Source organism: Quercus lobata, chromosome 6 (assembly GCF_001633185.2).
Source record: "Quercus lobata isolate SW786 chromosome 6, ValleyOak3.0 Primary Assembly, whole genome shotgun sequence".
In the NCBI taxonomy this organism is placed as follows: domain Eukaryota; kingdom Viridiplantae; phylum Streptophyta; class Magnoliopsida; order Fagales; family Fagaceae; genus Quercus; species Quercus lobata.
The window spans coordinates 38446569-38463843 of NC_044909.1; the positions used below are offsets into that span (position 1 = coordinate 38446569).

Below are 17275 nucleotides of genomic sequence, written 5' to 3' on the forward strand. Positions count from 1 at the left end.
ATTGATTAGTTTTTTACTGTTTGGGTAAGTGTATATAAATATAAAAATATGTAATTTTGTTGACATTGCTGTTCGGCTCTTGTCTTTTAGTGTGGAGGTGGATGGAGCCGTGGCATTGAATTGGAGTTGTGGTATATGGTCCCTTCAAAAGTAAGTGAATACACATTATAAAAGACAAAAAAAAATAAAATAAAAAAATAAAAAACAATGTTAAGTTGATACTTGATATATATATATATATATATATTTATATATACACTTTTATTGTACTATTTTTAGATGTTGTTTTTCATTATTTAATTACATATTTATGTTTTAATATTCTAAAATAGTAATTGTTATGTAATAACTAAATGATTTGAGTGTCAAAGAAGAAAAACTAAATGATTTGTTTTATTTGAGGATTACTTATTTGGATCAATAATTTTATGTTGTATAAGAAAATATAAATATATATTATTTTTAATTTTTTTTAGAAACCCCGAAACACTCTGAAACTGTACATCGAAATAGATCGATACCAAATATTCCATTTCACAAAACAAACCGAAACAGGGTCCAAAACGGTATTCATAACATTGTTTTCAAGCATAAAAGAAAAAACTAAAAAAAAAAAAAATTTCAACTAAAATCTAAAAAAGAAAAAATTGTAACAGGACAAACCCACCCAGGAACACCCTGAGAAAAATTCCTGGAGTCGCCACTGGAAAAGGGTTCATAGTAAGTTAGTGGCTAGTAAGAAGTTTTTTCAAGAAAAAAGGGGGAGACAAACATGGAAGTAGGTAAAGGTGCCATTAGAGACTCTAGTGTAATGAACATCTCACTCACAAGCACAGCTTTGGAGGCAACTAATAATAATCAAATTAATATTGAGCTTAATTAAATGGATTAAACAATTATGAGACCTATACCATCAAATGATAGTGTGTGCATAGTTTTGTGTCAAATGAATATTGAATTGGTGACCATAACAGTCCAAGAGCTTTGCTTTCTTTTCTTTTGGGTTTATTTATTTATTTACTTTTATGAATATAGTCCAAGAGTTAACAATTTTGAGATTATTGATAATGAATCTTTTCTATTTTTCTTATTCTTCAAATTAGTTAGAAAAAAAAAAAATCATCAATTTTATAACTAAATAATTAGTTTTTTTTTTTTTTCCTCTTACAACAAGTGAGGAAGGAAAATTTGAACCTTAATTCTTTTTATTGAGAGAATGCTACCAATTTTCAAGATTCATAATAAGAAACTTGGATGAAGTGTGGAGTACATACTATCTGAAATGTAATCCCATTATCAATAACATCCACAAAGTTGGGCCATGAAAGTGAAGTCTCTAGCTATCTTTCAAGATGAATATTATTTTTTAAATTATAAAATTCAGGCTAGCTATACCTTTTGTTAATCAAGAAAAGTAATTGAGACACAATTCACATTTCTTGCCATAAGATGTGTCTATAGCTTTATTGAGTCTCTAGTCAATTTATTATAAGTACTTGGAAAAATTATATTTTAAAGCTCCTACTTTAAGAGAACAAATTAGACCCACAATCCATATTAAAGCCCAAATACAATATAGTTCCACTTAACTGGGTAAAGATTAGATTTTTTTTTTTTTTTTTTTTTTTTAACTTTTTTTCAAAATTATAGAGTTTGATTTGATACACTTTCAAACTATATGAATTAAAAAGCAATTTTCCCTAATAATGAACAGCATTGTCATGCCACCATCATGTTAGCATATATGATGGATAATTCCCAAGATCTTTACTCCATTTCTTTAGTATTGTTGATTAGGTACAATGAGATTAATTGAATGTGAAGCATTAAAGTTGGGGTAAAGTACATATATCATTCAAGTGAATGACAAGCATGATTATTAATTTTGTCTAATCAAGCAGAGAAAAGTTGGAAAGATTTTTCTCAGTCTTCTCTTGTTCTCACGGGTTCTAGTTCTTGTAGCCAGTCTTAATTATTTAATTCATGACCTTACCAATTATGACCATCAACTGTATTTTACATGAATTTGTGCCCTAGTTATGCATCAAAACCCAGTTCAAAACCAAACCCAACAAAGCTAAAACAACAACAATAATAATGAATAGAGAAAAACTTAAAAAGCCACACTCAAATCAGAGTACATGCACAAGCCACACTTAACTCATATTAAATGAAGAGGGAAAAAAAATTAAACTCAGCATTTAGAAATTACCTTAGTACGTTTCTAATCCTTTAACTCTGAAGATGGATTGGGTTGAGCTTTGGCTATGGTGAGAGTTTTGGGTGTGGGTTTGGGTTGAGCTTCGGCCTACCGGTAGAAATAAGAGAACTTGAAGATGCGTTGAACTTGGAAAGGGTCTACTCTGAATAGACTGAGGGAGACTAAACGGATTGAGGGTGGCTATTGATCGGATTGAGGGAGTGAGACAAACTGTTTTGGAGATGTTACATTCAAAATTCCATTTTATTCTGCATATAACTCGGTTTCTACAATGCCGAGTTCTGAACAGTAACGCGGGAATATTTTATTGCAGAAAAGCCACGGTGGCGATCCAGCGTGGCAACAACCTGCCCAAAACTCGGCCTTGTAATAGTTGAGTTCCTTATGTAACTCGATTATACGTTGATCGAGTATCGAAACAGGGACATATTGCTTGATTTTTTGCTCAATAGGGGCAAAAGCCTAGAATCTCTGAAGTATTAGTGAGATCTTGTTTTTATTAAATAGTGAGATGATATTAAAGTAACTTGCATCCAACGATACAATAATAATAAGTTAACATATACTTAATAATGTAATTCAAAGATGAAGAAAACATTGACTTATCTTTTCTGTTTCTGACTCTAGCTATATAGCATCACTTTATTCTTTATATGATTTGTGACTCCAGCCATATAGCATTAGTGAGCTGGTAACATTCCAGCGGCATAATAACATAAGTCCAGTGGTACAATGATAATGGAGTAAAATATATTCAATAATGTAAATTTAGAAATAAAGACATAATGACTTATCTTTATGTGGTTTGTGCCTCCAGCTGTATGACATCAGTGGACATAACATTTTAGTGGCATAGTAAAATGAGTCTAGTGGTATAATATGATATTATGAGTCCTTTCATGATGACTTCATGATTGAAGGGAAAAAATGGGTGCAATTGGAGGGAGAGAGAACATGTCTAACTGTGTTCATAGGTTGGTTAAGTTTATCTCTTTTATCATGCACTTAAATGATTTTCCCCACGTAATGATCTTTTAGTTTTTAGTCAAATATGAGTAATATTGCCTTCCATGAAAAAGGCTTTTAATATTATAAGTTTGCGCTTTCATCAGAAGGACCTTTTAGCATTATAATTATATGCCTTCCATGAGAAGGGCTTTGTAACATGTTCTTGGAAGAGTATTTGATATCTTTTAAGGTATATGAAGATGGTGAGAAATATATATGTTTTGTGAGATAAGGTGTTTGTAAGATGTATTAGAAATATATGTAGATACTTTGTTGAATATGGATTTTGTATATAATTACTTTGTGAGACATAGAGTTTAAAGATATATTAGAAGTATGTATGGATATATTGTGAGGAATGTGTTTGTAAAATATAAGGAAGTATGAGAGATATTAAGGTTAAATATAGTAAATACATGAGATTATAGTTACTGTTGGAATGGCTTTTGTGTTATGATAATGAGTTATGTTTCTCTCTAAGAGAAGAGATTTTGTAAGAGAAATGGAGAAAGAGATGGGGGTGTGTTTATGGGCAGAAAAATATAGGCATTTTCTGAATATGGAGGGAAAGAGAGAGTAAGTATATGATGGGGTAATGGTGTGGTGTAATAGGTGTGTTGTAATAGTGTTATCTAAAAAGAGAGATTTTGTAAGAGAAATGTAGAAAGATATAGAGATGTATTTATGGGCAGCAAAATAATGAAGTTTCAAAATAAGAGAATGAGAGAAAGATGGATAGTGGTGTATTAGTGTGTGGCTTGGTCCTCTTTATATAGAGCCAAATATGTAATTAGATTAGAATTAGTTAAAGGGAAATTTAACAAATAAGGAAATTTTTTTGACAAAGTAAGTGATTTCATTAGTGGGCTTTTGGTTTTTAGCCAAAAGAAGAAAGTTTGAAACTTTAAGGCTGCTATTGCAGCTGTACAATAGCTGACACAGCAGTATCGCAGTAGCTGCTATAGCTGACAGCTCTATAGCAGTAGTTGTCCTAACACAGTTGGATGATGTCAGTTGTGTGAGATCTTTTGTTGCAGAAAATATTTTGCATTAAATTCATGAGTTTGGCTAAAAATGGTAAGATAACATTCATGAGATTTTCTATTTCTAGTACTGCAGCTAGAGGCTAAGGATCTTAGCTTAAAATTGTAGGACTTCTTTTATAGGATATTTGCTTCTTTGGGTATAGCAGTAAGCTGCCAGGAATGGGCATTAAAGAGTTGATGAAGTCACTTTGGACATATGTTAGTTGCCTAAACTGCTGCTGGAGCTATTGCAGTTGTTGCTAGAGCTATTGTTGTTTCTGTTGGAGCTGTTGTAGCTTCTGCTGGAGTTAAGGCAGTTTCTGTTGGAACTATTGTTGGTATTTTTGGTTAAGTTGCCTCTTTTGGAAAATTATATGTTTAGTCTATGGTTTTATTATAATATAATTTTGGTAAGTAATAGACTAGTTGGTTGATATTTGATGAAGTTTTAGAGATATAATTATGGTCTCTTTGTGTTTTGACCAAATCTTGGAGAGCAAGGAGAGCATTTAATGCTAGATATGAGATATTAATATAGATTTAGTTATGTGCTTGTGATTGATTTAAATAATAATATAATTTATATGAAATAATATAATTACATTTTTTAAACTTATATTATATGATGAACATTAATTTTTATGTAAAGAGCACGGGGAGAATTATCATTTTAAGTATCATGTGATATGAAAGGCTTACTAGATGCTACTTATTGTACACTGACTTGTTAGAGTTCAGGGAATTAGGGAGGACATGCCAAACAACATGTTTCCTTTATCAACTTTGAACCGCTAGAGTTTTACTGAACATACTTTTTGGTCCTCCAAACCATGACTCCCAAAGTTCCCCCCAATGAGACTCATGAACTTGGATCATGAGCCGAGAATGAGATGTTGTGCCATGAGCTTGAACTATGGGCTTTGATGAGATAAATATCGCCATGAGTTTTGGACCATGGGTTTTGGCGTCATTTTGTGAATATGGGCTTTAAAAGGGGTTTTCCCTAAGTTCATAATTTATTGGTGTGGTGCGAGTTGCCAATGAAATAAATTCCATATGGTGTGAAAAATTTGTCCTCAACAATGGTTTTCTAGTACAAGATGCCTGTGTTTTTGCAAGAAATTTTTCTGAATTATCCTACTCTCATACAAAGAGAGAGGGCAACAAAGTAGCGCATAATTTGGCTAAGTTAGTTGTTATATTTCCAAATTGTGTTGTTTGGATGGTAGATGTTCGTTTCTCCTAGAGACTTAAATCTTGGCTTTTACCCCTTACACCCCACAAACACTTATACTTGTGGAGTGACCATTGCATTTATAGTTATTTGAGATCTTCTTTCTTCAAAAAAAAGAAGTAATTGTTAAGAAAAAAATACAGTCATAATGTAACACCCCATAATTTAATACCAATTAAATTATTATACGAAAATTTTTAATAGAGGCCTATAATTAAAATGGATTAAATAGATTTGGGCCTAAGATATTAAAAATAATATAAATACTATGGAATTTGAAACCCAAGTGATGTGGCATAAGTATATATATATGGGCCTTGAAAACCCTAGCCTTTTTCCTCTTAAATTACATGTGTGTATACATAAGAAGTCCCTTTTGTTTTCAGCCGCAACATACAAGTAAGCTGTTTCTTGTCTTCTCTACGGCTGGGTAGGAGAATCAGGTCAGCTCTCCTCTTTATTTTGGTTCTTTTAATTATGTGATACCTAGCATGTGTCTATCTAGCTTAAGGACTATTGATATATCACATAGCTAGGAGGGAGGATTTCTGCGTATATGAGTCTTTGTGCTGCACAGAGCACAGTGGTAGGTGTGGACTTGAAATTCAACGTTGTCATCATGTTGATAAGTAAAAGAATAGTAAAAAATAATAATAAAAAAATAAAAACCTGATCATGACTAGGAGATCATCCCACGTTTTCAAGGAAGAATTGTGCATGAAATGGCTTTAGTAGCTAATAGGACAAAAGGCATGACTTCATAAAGTCTAACCTTTCAATATATTAAAGAAAAAGGGTTCCTATAATGGTATTATATTAGATGAGAATGGTCAATTATGGCTGCATGTCCAGAGCTTTGAATTGTGTCTAATAGGCTTGGACTTTTTCAACTGTTTTGTCACCATGTGAAGGGATAAAGGGTTGCTTGTGGTTTACATATATATTGGTTTATCTCTTTTCATTGCCATTGTCCTTGCCCGATTAGTGTCCAGCCGTGTCCTTTGCTTTATGGCATCAAGAGGATTTGGGTCTTTGGGATGATGAATACAATATTAAAATAGGAACTATTATTTGTATAGCCGTATGGTCCAGGCTTTGAAAATTTGATTATGTATGAATAGTATGTATAGTCATACCTCTATTGGCTCTGAGTTTGATTGAAGTTTCATGAATATTCTAATTAGGCAGCAATATTTATAAGTCCAAAAATCTGATCAAAGCTGATAGTAAATTTGATAGTTAAGTGAATAAATGGGGGATTTTGGATATATTAATATTGTTTAGGATAAAACCGTTTAAGTGTGAAAATAAATTTTGAAGTGGGAAATTGTGTATTGATGAACCTATTTTGGTATTGCTAGGTTCTAATTCTACTGAATTGTTGTGATTCAAGGGAGGTTGATTTCCTTTATTTTTGCAACTAAGAGGTAAGTGGTGTTTACTAATTTTGGGGGTTTTCCCAAAACAGTGTTAATTATTAAACTATTTTATATGAAAGAATATGTTGATATTCTATATATAAATGAATATTTTACAAATGTTTGATGTGCACATTGGCTATTCGTTTTATGAAAAACTTGTGGGACAACCTAATTTTATTTAAACTTGTATGTGTGAATATGTCTTTATATTTTGAGAAATATGAATGGATTATTTTGTGAGCATATTGAATATGTTTTGAAAACCTATGGCAAGTCGTGATTAGAAGCTCAGTATAATATTTAGTCCTTAGCAAGGGACAATCATGCTGAAGCTAGTCCTTAGCAAGGGACGGTCCCAAAAGGGGACAGTGCACATTTGATAGCTCCTTAGCAAGGGAGCATACTATTGAGGATCCAAAAGGAAGCTCCTTAGTAAGGGAGTGTACCTTTAGGTTCCAAAGGAGCCATCCTTGAGAAATAGGATGAAAGGAGGTTCCAGTCCCAAAAAGGGGACAACACAACCCTGTCAACGGGGCGTAAACGTTGACCACGAGAAAAGCCTAGGGAATTGTTTATGTGATGGTATCAATATATATATTATGATGGCTCACAATATAAAGATATTATTTTCTTTTACATGAAATAGTTGATGACAAAATATTGGTGAGTTATAAGTGGTGAATCTGTTGAAAGAATTATTTATTTGAAAAGTTTGTTCCCACACCCCAATGTTAGTGAATTCCACTTATTGAGTTATCTCACCCCCCCTGTATTTCCCATTACAGATACATTAGGTGGATTACTGGAGTAGAGATTCTTGGGAGACAGATGTGACAAACTATTTTTGTGGAATTGAGGATTTTATTATTATTTTATGGCATTAAACTTTGTATTGGAGAATTATTTTGAGGATGTTTTGTATTTGGTGAATTAGAGCTCTGACTTTTGTAATCAGCTTCAAGGTTGCTAGTTTCTTTTATTTAATATTTTTAAGGATTATTCAGATTAAATAGATTTTTATTGCCTATGAATTTTGGGGCGTTACACATAATAAATGTCTATAGAAAAAATATTTAATTCCACGCATAACTGCAATTGTAATAAAGACCTATTCTATCATAATTAACAAATTTTATATTTTGAAAAAAATAAAAATTATATTATGTTAAAAAGCAATCTGGTGCATTCCTCGGATTACCGACCAGTGATTGAATTAATAATCAACTTGGTTTAAATCCTTAACAATCCCATTCACAAATTCTAGCTTTATTTTACAAGGGCAAGATCATTTTTCAATTGTCATTACATGGATTGTTGTTTCAGTTGCATCAATTTTGATGACTTTAACCCTCCATGTCTCTCATTTTTGTCTCTTGTGATAATTTGAAGGTTTAGATGCCTATAGGAAAGAAGATTGTAATATTCTACTTTTTTGTCCAGAGGAAAATGTACTGCATATGTCATTGGAATATGCATGCCATGCAATCCTAGGATGCACGGACATGGACACGAACATGGTATTATACGCACTCAAATGAAGTGGCCATACATCCTCGTCTCCCAGATGCCATCACCAACCGTTGAACAATTTGTGGAAGCTGTAAAGGCTAATGTTTTTGCAAACAAATGTTGGGTTAAATACTACGTCAAACAAATGTAGTTAACTTGAAAATGAACTAGAAAACTATCTCTTGCCTTCTTTTGTTTCGTGCAATATGAGGTGAAGTTATTTTCCAAGAAATTTTAGTAGAAAACCTCCCCTGAAAAATAAATCACACTAATAATATTGTTTTCCATTAACCATGGATAGTTTTGATACTTTTTTTAATGCTACCAATCACAAGAAAATGCAAAAAATTATTTTCTCATAAGATTTTTCATCAAAACAAGAACAGCCGGTCAAAAAAAAACCCTTTTTTTTTAATGACTTCCACTTATCGATCTTGGCCTGGAAAACTAAAAGTGAGCGACCATGGCCCTATTGATGAATGAAAGAGTGTTTATGAGTTCTAGCCCTGTAAGGCCACACCCGTGTAGAGTCTTACACCGTGTAGAATAGATCGTTCAACACTTGTGGCACAAACCCATTTTTGACCTATTGGTCCCAATATCATAGGCAACTGAACAGCCGCCTACTAATTACTAGACCAACCTGCTATAATAATTCCAAAGCGAAGATCTACAACCGCTCCTATTGCTTTGAGCTTTGAGTAGTATAAGTTGAGCTTGCCACTCCAAAAGGCTTCATTAAGTTGAGTTTTCCATGGTAGTTAAGAGTTCATGGAACTTGAGTTCCACTAAGTTGAGCTTGTTGCTCCTATTTTTTGATAGTTAAGAGTTCATGGAACTCGAGTTCCATAAACTCGAATTACATCAAAATATTTCAAAATTTTTTCATGATACTCAAGTACCATGAAAAACTCAATTTTCACAAAATCGGGTTTTAAGAAAGTGATAGATTGCTAAATATTTCGCAAACAGTGATAGATTACATTATATTTTTAACAAAAGTGATATTTGGCCATTTTGGCCCAACCTTTTCACATCCACAAGCCATAAACCTTTTAAAGATACATAAACGACATTAAAGCCTAGGCAAGGATCATCGTGTATTGCAGAATTGAAGAAGCCCTAATCGTAGCAAAATTACCAACATTAAACATGGATTACCAATCACATGATCAAAATCACCACCCCTTTTTTAATTTTTGAGAGGAAGGTAAGAAAAATCACCACCCTAAACGGTAGAAAAGCAAACCTGAGGCTATCACCTCCCACAGGCATTTTAGTTTAAATTATGGTAAATTCAGTTTTTACCATGAGACAAAGGTGCCTATCAAAGAACATGCTTCTTCAATCCATCCATAATAAAGTACTACTGTTACATGCACATTATGTCGTTCCTGCGATTACGAGACAACAGTTGTAGAGTATTCAATATACAGAACCACCAAAAGGACTTCCATTACAGCGAAGTTGAGAACATATACATAGTTACATCTTACATGTTGCATTATTGTATTTACAGTCAGTCACATATCATACAAAGCAAAAAGGAAGTTTAGTTCGATTTCTATTTACAGTCAGTCACATGTCATACAAAGCAAAAGGAAGTTTAGTTCCATTTCTGTCAAAGCCGCCTCCTACAAGCTGAACCATTTGGAGTTGAAGGCAATAAGGGGTTGATAGTCTTGCGCTTGAGCAAAACAGGAGAGGACTTACCAGAGGGAAATGAACAATCAAGGAAATCCTTGTCCTCGACAGATAGTTCCAAATTCTCTGTCCGTAGCAGGGAGTCCACTGCTTCTTCCTCTAACCCAAATGCCATGCCCATTTGGATTATTCTGCAAAGCTTGTCCTTTTGATCCCAACTGTTAGGTAGAACTGCTTCTGAGATAGCTCGTGTAAAAGATGCCATGAATTCTATATCTTTCCATCCTTCATTCCAGGATGATTTCTTGACAAGCAGTCTCTGTGAGTTCTTCTCCCAAAGCACCATTTTTTCAATTTCTACTTCTAGCTTCCTTTTCTGCAAAGGTAATTGTAAAGCATACCGGACAGATATTGGGTATTCAGTGCCATAAATAGAGTTCAAGGAGAGATTTTGCAATCTTGTGTTTTTCTTCCATTGGCATATCTGCAAAGGCCAACACCAATTTGATCAAAGCTTTCCCAATCAGGGAATCTGTCTTATCAATTTTTTCACTTGCAGACACAGTACAATGTAGGTCAAACTGCACAGCTTCAGATATTTTTCGAACACCAAGACTTGTGTAAATCTCTAACAATTTAGCCGGGGATGTTGAACACCTTGGTGGGAACCATACAAATAGTGGCTTTTCACTAGCTTCAGTAAATGACTGTTTCAACTGCAAATCGTCAGCAATAAAAACTTCTTCTTTCATCACAAATTGAATTACTCCTGAAGTATTGGCTGCAGGTAGCATGGTGCACTGTCTTTTGAGATCACTTCTAGAGTATGAACCCCAGTTCTCCCAATTTTCTGATATTTTCCCCAGGACGGAGCTTAGCTTAGTGGTACACACTTGTTGTGTAACCTTCCAGTCATTCCAGATATCCATATAATTAAATGACGAAGGAACTTCCGGAACCCCAAAAGCCTTTGACAGAAAAGGTAGCAATTCCTTCTCATAGTATTTATCAAGAGCATGCAGACGAGCATTACATAGATTATCCTGGTCATGGATTACACACTGCCAATTTTTCACCCATTTTCCTTTACCCAGTTGTTGATCTGGGATCCATAACTGAGAGGAGCTTCTGTCCTGTGTCTGTGGATTCCAATTAAATTTGTATAGGAATCTGTAGATTCTCATGACAGCAGAAGTTTGAATGTGAGACGTAAGAGCTTGGGAAATCAGATGGCAAGCTTCTTCAACATCCACCTTCACCCCTATGGCTTTTAGACCTTCTTTTTCCAGAGAACTAAGAGTTACATAGAACTTCTCATCCATGAAAGGCCCATCTGTTGGCGTTAAATAACATTCCCAATCTGGATTTAACAGGATACTTTCTTGTGGAGACCTGTAGCCCATGTGTGTTTTTAGCCATTTGCTTCCTGTTAATTTGTTGAGCAAAATCTTAAATGTAGAGTGGTCGGAAGACTTGCAGCTATTTTTGAGCAATGTGGCACATTGAAGCAGTGAGAGCGCACCCTCTGGCGCTAAAGATGCTAGTTCTCTTGGCAACTTGAGACCTCTTGCAACAAAATGAGCCCCTTCACTAAAATTAATCACAACGCCGAGCATATTCAATTCACATTTATATGAATGGATGCTGAGACCGTAGAATGCCTCATCAATGAAAGGAAGGTCCACAATCTTGGAGACTGTTCCCCATTTCTGATCTAACAAAATAGATTCTGGGGCAGATTTATAGCCTTGACAAGTCTTCAACCACTTCTCCCCTGACAAGCAGCTAATTATATTGAGTGATTGTGACTGCATTGTTTTATTCATGCACCTGATGCAATTGAGTAAGGAGAACACATTGGCGCTGGATAAACCGCATGAAGACAATGTTGACTTGAGTGTAAAGGAAAGCATTTTGTATGCCCCATCAAGATCTACTACCACACCAATTGCCTCAAGTTCAGCCCTGTACGAGCCAATTCTGCTTCCGTAATATTCTTTATCAACAACAGGCAAAGGAACAATATTTAATAAGTGGTCCCAATTAAGACCAGGCAGAAGGGACTCTGAAGGGCATTTGAAACCAGAATTAGTTTTCATCCAGGGTTTTTCTTTAATCTTCTGCACAAGACCATTACCAGCAAGCCCCAAATGCTGAATGCATCCAAGTAACAGAAAAGCACTATTTTTTGTTAAAGTTGAAAGATCTTTTGGAAATTGAACATGCTCTGGTATTAGTTTGTAAACATCTTCAAGATCAATGAGAATGCCTAGCAACTTTAGCTCCTCCTTATAACAATCAAGCTGGTTTTGATAGTATCTTCTGTCAACAACATGTAGATCTGTAATTTGTACAATACCATCTACCATATTGGGTATCAGATAGACAGTTCCTGGAGGAGTCAAATACCCCCTGTTTGTCTTCAACCATTTCCCTGATTTTACAGTTTTTAACAAGTCTTCATCAAGCTTATTTTGGTCATTTGAGTACTTTATAAAGCTAAGCAGCAAAATTGCAATTGTTTTGCTCATTGCTGAGGAAGCAAGACACTTAATGTGATCGCTGATAAGCTGATACATATCTTCAGAACCAGTCCGCAAGCCAATGAAAATCAATTCATCTTTGAATGATCTTATCCTGTCCATATAATACCCTTCATCAATAGCCGATAAAACCTGTAGAGTCCTCCCTATCTCCAAGAGAGTTGATATCTCAGTTCCATCACAAAGAAAGCACTGAGTTGGAGAATTAAAGCCTGAATATGTTTTAATCCATTTCCCATTCCGTATGCTTTCAATGAACCTTACAGGAAATTCATAATTATTTGCTCTCTGATTCCGGAGCCAGTCCAGAAGCAATAATGCCTCCTCACATATTAGTTGACTAGAAGCAACTTGCAACGCCATGTCCTGAGGTATTATGTTTGGCAAATCAGAAGTTTTTCCATGCTTTTTGAAAAATTGCAATAGTTCATTTGCCGTAGTGCATTCTCCAGCAAATTCAGCAGCTTCAGCATATACCACCCCTAGTTCAACGTACTTGCCATTATCCTCTGTAAATGGATTAGATTTAAACAGTTTTATCCATTTGCTACCAGAAGCCGGAACAAGAGTCTTCTTGCACAAAATTACATTTCCACGTTCATCAATAACTGTCATTGAATGCAAAATTTTAGAAATTTCTCTTTCTCGAATGTATTTTTTCAACCATGTATGATATACGAAATGAGAAAACAAAACTGCAAGTCTTGGGTCTTTCTTTGTCTGGAGACAAAATTTAAGCTCTGAACAATATTTATAAACAGTAGTGACTACCACACCTACCTTTCGTATCAACCATTGCTTCAGGCTGTATTCCATCCTACAGCCTACCAGAGCAGCCACCAAGGTATCAGGGAAGAAAAAAATGTCATCTGGGCAACCCATCACTTGGTTCCATTTATTTAGCCAGGCATGTTCTTGTGAGTCCCAGACAATATGGATCTTCAGACGTTCTTGTTTGATTGCTTGTAAACTACATGACTTTATTTCTCCATTCCAAGTAATGTGTTTGAAAAGGGGTATACTATTGACACTCCTTAATGGCAAATTTTTCCAGTTTTCAGCAAGAAAGCAAAGAAGATCCACATACTCTTTTGTAGAAGCTCTACAAGTGAGGTTGCATGCTTGAATGCATTTCCCATACCAGTCATTACAAGTACCTGCAGAAGGAACTCTGAGAAATTCAAAGGCATCATCATATTCGTTGCAGTCCACAGAATTATGCATCACAAACTTCACCTGAGCAGAAATGCCACGAGAGAGGACACTGTGTTCTTTAATGCTAACCAGGATTTTCCTGAACTCAGGCAGGACTCTTATCACGGAAGCCGGCTCACAAAAGTATATCTTGTCATCAACAAATGTCTCATAAGGAACAATACACTCTTCCTGCAACAATATCGAGATGGATTGCCTCACTGTGTTAATTTCTTTGCATGGACACTCTCGGCAAGGCAAGAAATGAAGTACTTGACCAACAGAAAAGTGTTGTTCAGTCAAAGTGGACTTCATAAAAGTAGTAAAAGCACTACAAAAGGAGTGAGGCACATTGTCCAAGATTCCAGAGTTCCACTTGTTGTCCAAGAGAATGGTTTCTCTAGAAGATGAAAGTATGAAGTCTGCCTGTATTATAAATGGGAAATTAGTCACCATTGCAGTAGGTAGGAAGGCAAATACACCAGCGGAAGAAGTCCCTCGCTTCAGTCGCTCACCAGATGGAAAAGCCAGAGATATCACCCATTCTTTTACATCCTTCCTTGCATCCACCATGTTATTTGGTTTTACAGGGAAAACTTGTCTCCATACATAATAAGGGCACATGGTCTCAGTCATGTCTGCTTCCTCCTGAACTGAAAGATAGACTACACGGCAGTCTGCTACCAGAGTCTTTAATGAGACAAGATTAGTCTCAGTAGAGATAGAAACTGCAGAAATAGAGTCTGCAATGCAAATTTCACCACTGCTTTCTTGTATGGACAATCGCTTGATCTTGTTCAAAAAGAGCAATACTTCAGGATGAATTTCTGATAGTTGTTTCTTCACAGCTTCCACTTTCTCTGGCTTTAAAGGGAGAATAATCACAGTGTTTGGCAGAGTCTTGCCAGACCCATAAATGGCCTGTATGTCTGAATAACTTGGTTTTGTGGAAACCCACTCTGGAACAATGTACCCAATGGCACAATCTGGATTGGGTATTTCACTGAATCTAATTTGGTACCCATTGCTAAATACGTGCGGTAGTGCACTGACAAGAAACACGCTTTTGAATCCAATTCCTGTTAGTTGCCAGAGTTGAAGTTAGAAAAACTTGCATGCGTTTTCACAAGTAATATAATTAACAAAAGCAAAGTGGTGTATAGTATATAGATCAAAACAGTTAAAAATAATCCTCAAAGACCTGTATAAATTTTGTTACAAGTGTACCATATGTCTTAGCCATGTCAGAAAACTGACAACATCTGATTACCATTAGTAGATTAAGCCCAATATCATGACAAATGGAGATATGGTAAAACGTCAGACTATACACTTACATTAATTACCTGCAATATCATGACAATTAGTGTTCTGAATTCATAAGTTTGTCAGGAGGATTTCTAAGGCCGTCCTTGGCTTCTTGACTTATGAATTCTAATGATCTAAACACATGCAATTGGTGCCATTAACTTAGGCAAGCATGTTATCTAATGAAAGGGAATAAGTGCTAATATATGCTTCCCCCTCAAGATATAATAATTATCTGATGTATCTAGCATATGCATCATATTTCTCAGAACATGTGGATACCTTATCCTCAAGATACCCCTTAACTACTAGTTCAGAACAAAATGGACCCGTCTGCATCTAAATTTTTCATGAATTATCATTTACATCCTAGAGATATACTGTCTTATGAATGACAGAAACCTTGAACAGTGCAGACCCTCTCAATGGATAAAACCAAGATCAAACTTCGAAGCCAAAGGGCCACACAATACAAAAACCCTGTAGGCCAATACACAAACTAACTAGTAACAACACATATCAGACAAACATTCTCAAATGAACAATTGATGTACAAGCAAAAAACCAAAAAAATCTCACACCGTCAAACATGAGATACCATTCCTTCAATCAACATTAGCATCAACAAATTTGCTCCTAAAATATTCATGGAAATTTTCGAACATTTATAGAAAATGTGTGTACCTTTTTCGCCTATAAAGCCTTGGTGCCTCTGACCCTTCTTGGTGGATCTTCCAATGCCACAAAGTGAGTCGATGTTTCGTTTAGAGAACCCAACTTCATTGTTAAACACCAAAAGAGTAGATGGTGCACCAATTCCTGTTATATCAGCGGTTGTCAGTACAAACTCCAGAGTCGGCTTCACACCTGCTGAATACTCGTTGTCTTCTGCGTTCTAATCCACCCAACACAAAGAAACCCAAAAATTCCAAACATGTTACCATCAGAATAAAACAACTTTTATAACATATAACAAACTTAATTCTTCACACAGAGAGAAAGACCTGAATGAGCTCCATAAGGAAATGGACATCTTTGGTATAGAGCTCAGAGGAGAGGTTGGCTACTGCATTTTGTAGATCTTCGGTTAAAGGGTTTGGACACCTTTCACCGATTGAGAATTTGTGTTTCCTTATTTCCTCTATATGCAGCTTTGCTGCTATGGCCTTTCTGTTTTGGCTACTACTGCGCATAAAGGTAGACATTCGGCTTCTCCAAATTGCTGACAGAAACATTCATACCGTTACAACAGAGTCTCAGAAAACCAGATAAAGAAAGCTGAACTGAAGCACTTACCAGTTACTAAAAGAGAAGAACGATCGATGAACTATAAAGTAAAACCTATGGCTTCACTGTTTCACATAGCTGCTACCCATTTTCATCTTTCTCTATATTGCTAAGAAAAGCTTGCATACCATTGCCAGAGTCTCCAAAGCTCAAAGAAGAAGCAGCAGAGAAACTGACCACTTTGACCAGTTTCCAAAACAAAAGAAGGAAAAGTATCTAGAAAGTGACGGCGTGCTATAATTAACAAACTTGAAGTTGCAGCTTATAGAAGCGCTCAGTGAGTGAGTTGCAGGACTTTCGTATGGCATGCATTGATGCTGTAGATTTTTGTCATAAATAGCAGATTTTGATGTGACATTTTGATGGACAATGGGACTTGGGTTCGGTATTTACATGGTTTGGTTCTGTTCTAAAAACTAAAAAGTTTGGAAAATGGTTCATTTGGGCTGGGCCTGCTCTCGTTTGATTGGATCTTTATCCTTTACCCAACGAGGAGGCGGAAGCGATGAAAATGGAGTAGAGTTGACTTAATTTCCCGTAACCTTGTTCTATTTTTTATTTTAAAATTTAGTATCGTTTGGTATTAGTTTAAAAGTCAGTTTTTTCACTATATATAGTTTATATTTGATACCATTTAATTTATTTTTGCTGTAATTTATGGGTCTCATTACAATTTTTTTTTACTATTTGTAGATCTTACTGTATTATTTCATCTACTTTTATTTTATTTTTATGTATCATACTTTCAGTAAAAAGTTTTCAGTTTTAATTAAATAAGCATTTTCCAAACAGACACTAAAGATAGTGTGAATTTGATTTCTTTGGTTCATTCGTATTTTTTTTTTCAATAAAACGTTGTCTTCTTTGTGATTTTATGTATA

At 35.1% G+C, this 17275-nt stretch overlaps 1 protein-coding gene and 1 long non-coding RNA gene across 2 annotated transcripts; one reads left to right on the top strand and one right to left on the bottom strand.

The window, feature by feature from the left end:
• Window positions 1-6874: 6874 nt before the first annotated feature.
• On the top strand, window positions 6875-7895 carry LOC115993861. Its single transcript, XR_004093092.1, has 2 exons — window positions 6875-6915; window positions 7695-7895. It is a non-coding gene; the product is annotated as an uncharacterized LOC115993861 (long non-coding RNA).
• A 2571-nt stretch (window positions 7896-10466) lies between these two features.
• Window positions 10467-16680, bottom strand: LOC115994149. The gene is made up of 4 exons (XM_031118206.1): window positions 16404-16680; window positions 16112-16329; window positions 15792-16002; window positions 10467-14878 (listed from the first exon to the last, which is right to left on the bottom strand). Exons 2-4 carry the CDS (start codon window positions 16310-16312, stop codon window positions 10482-10484), a joined length of 4809 nt encoding a protein of 1602 aa, XP_030974066.1. The 5' UTR covers window positions 16313-16329; window positions 16404-16680; the 3' UTR covers window positions 10467-10481.
• Window positions 16681-17275: the final 595 nt, after the last annotated feature.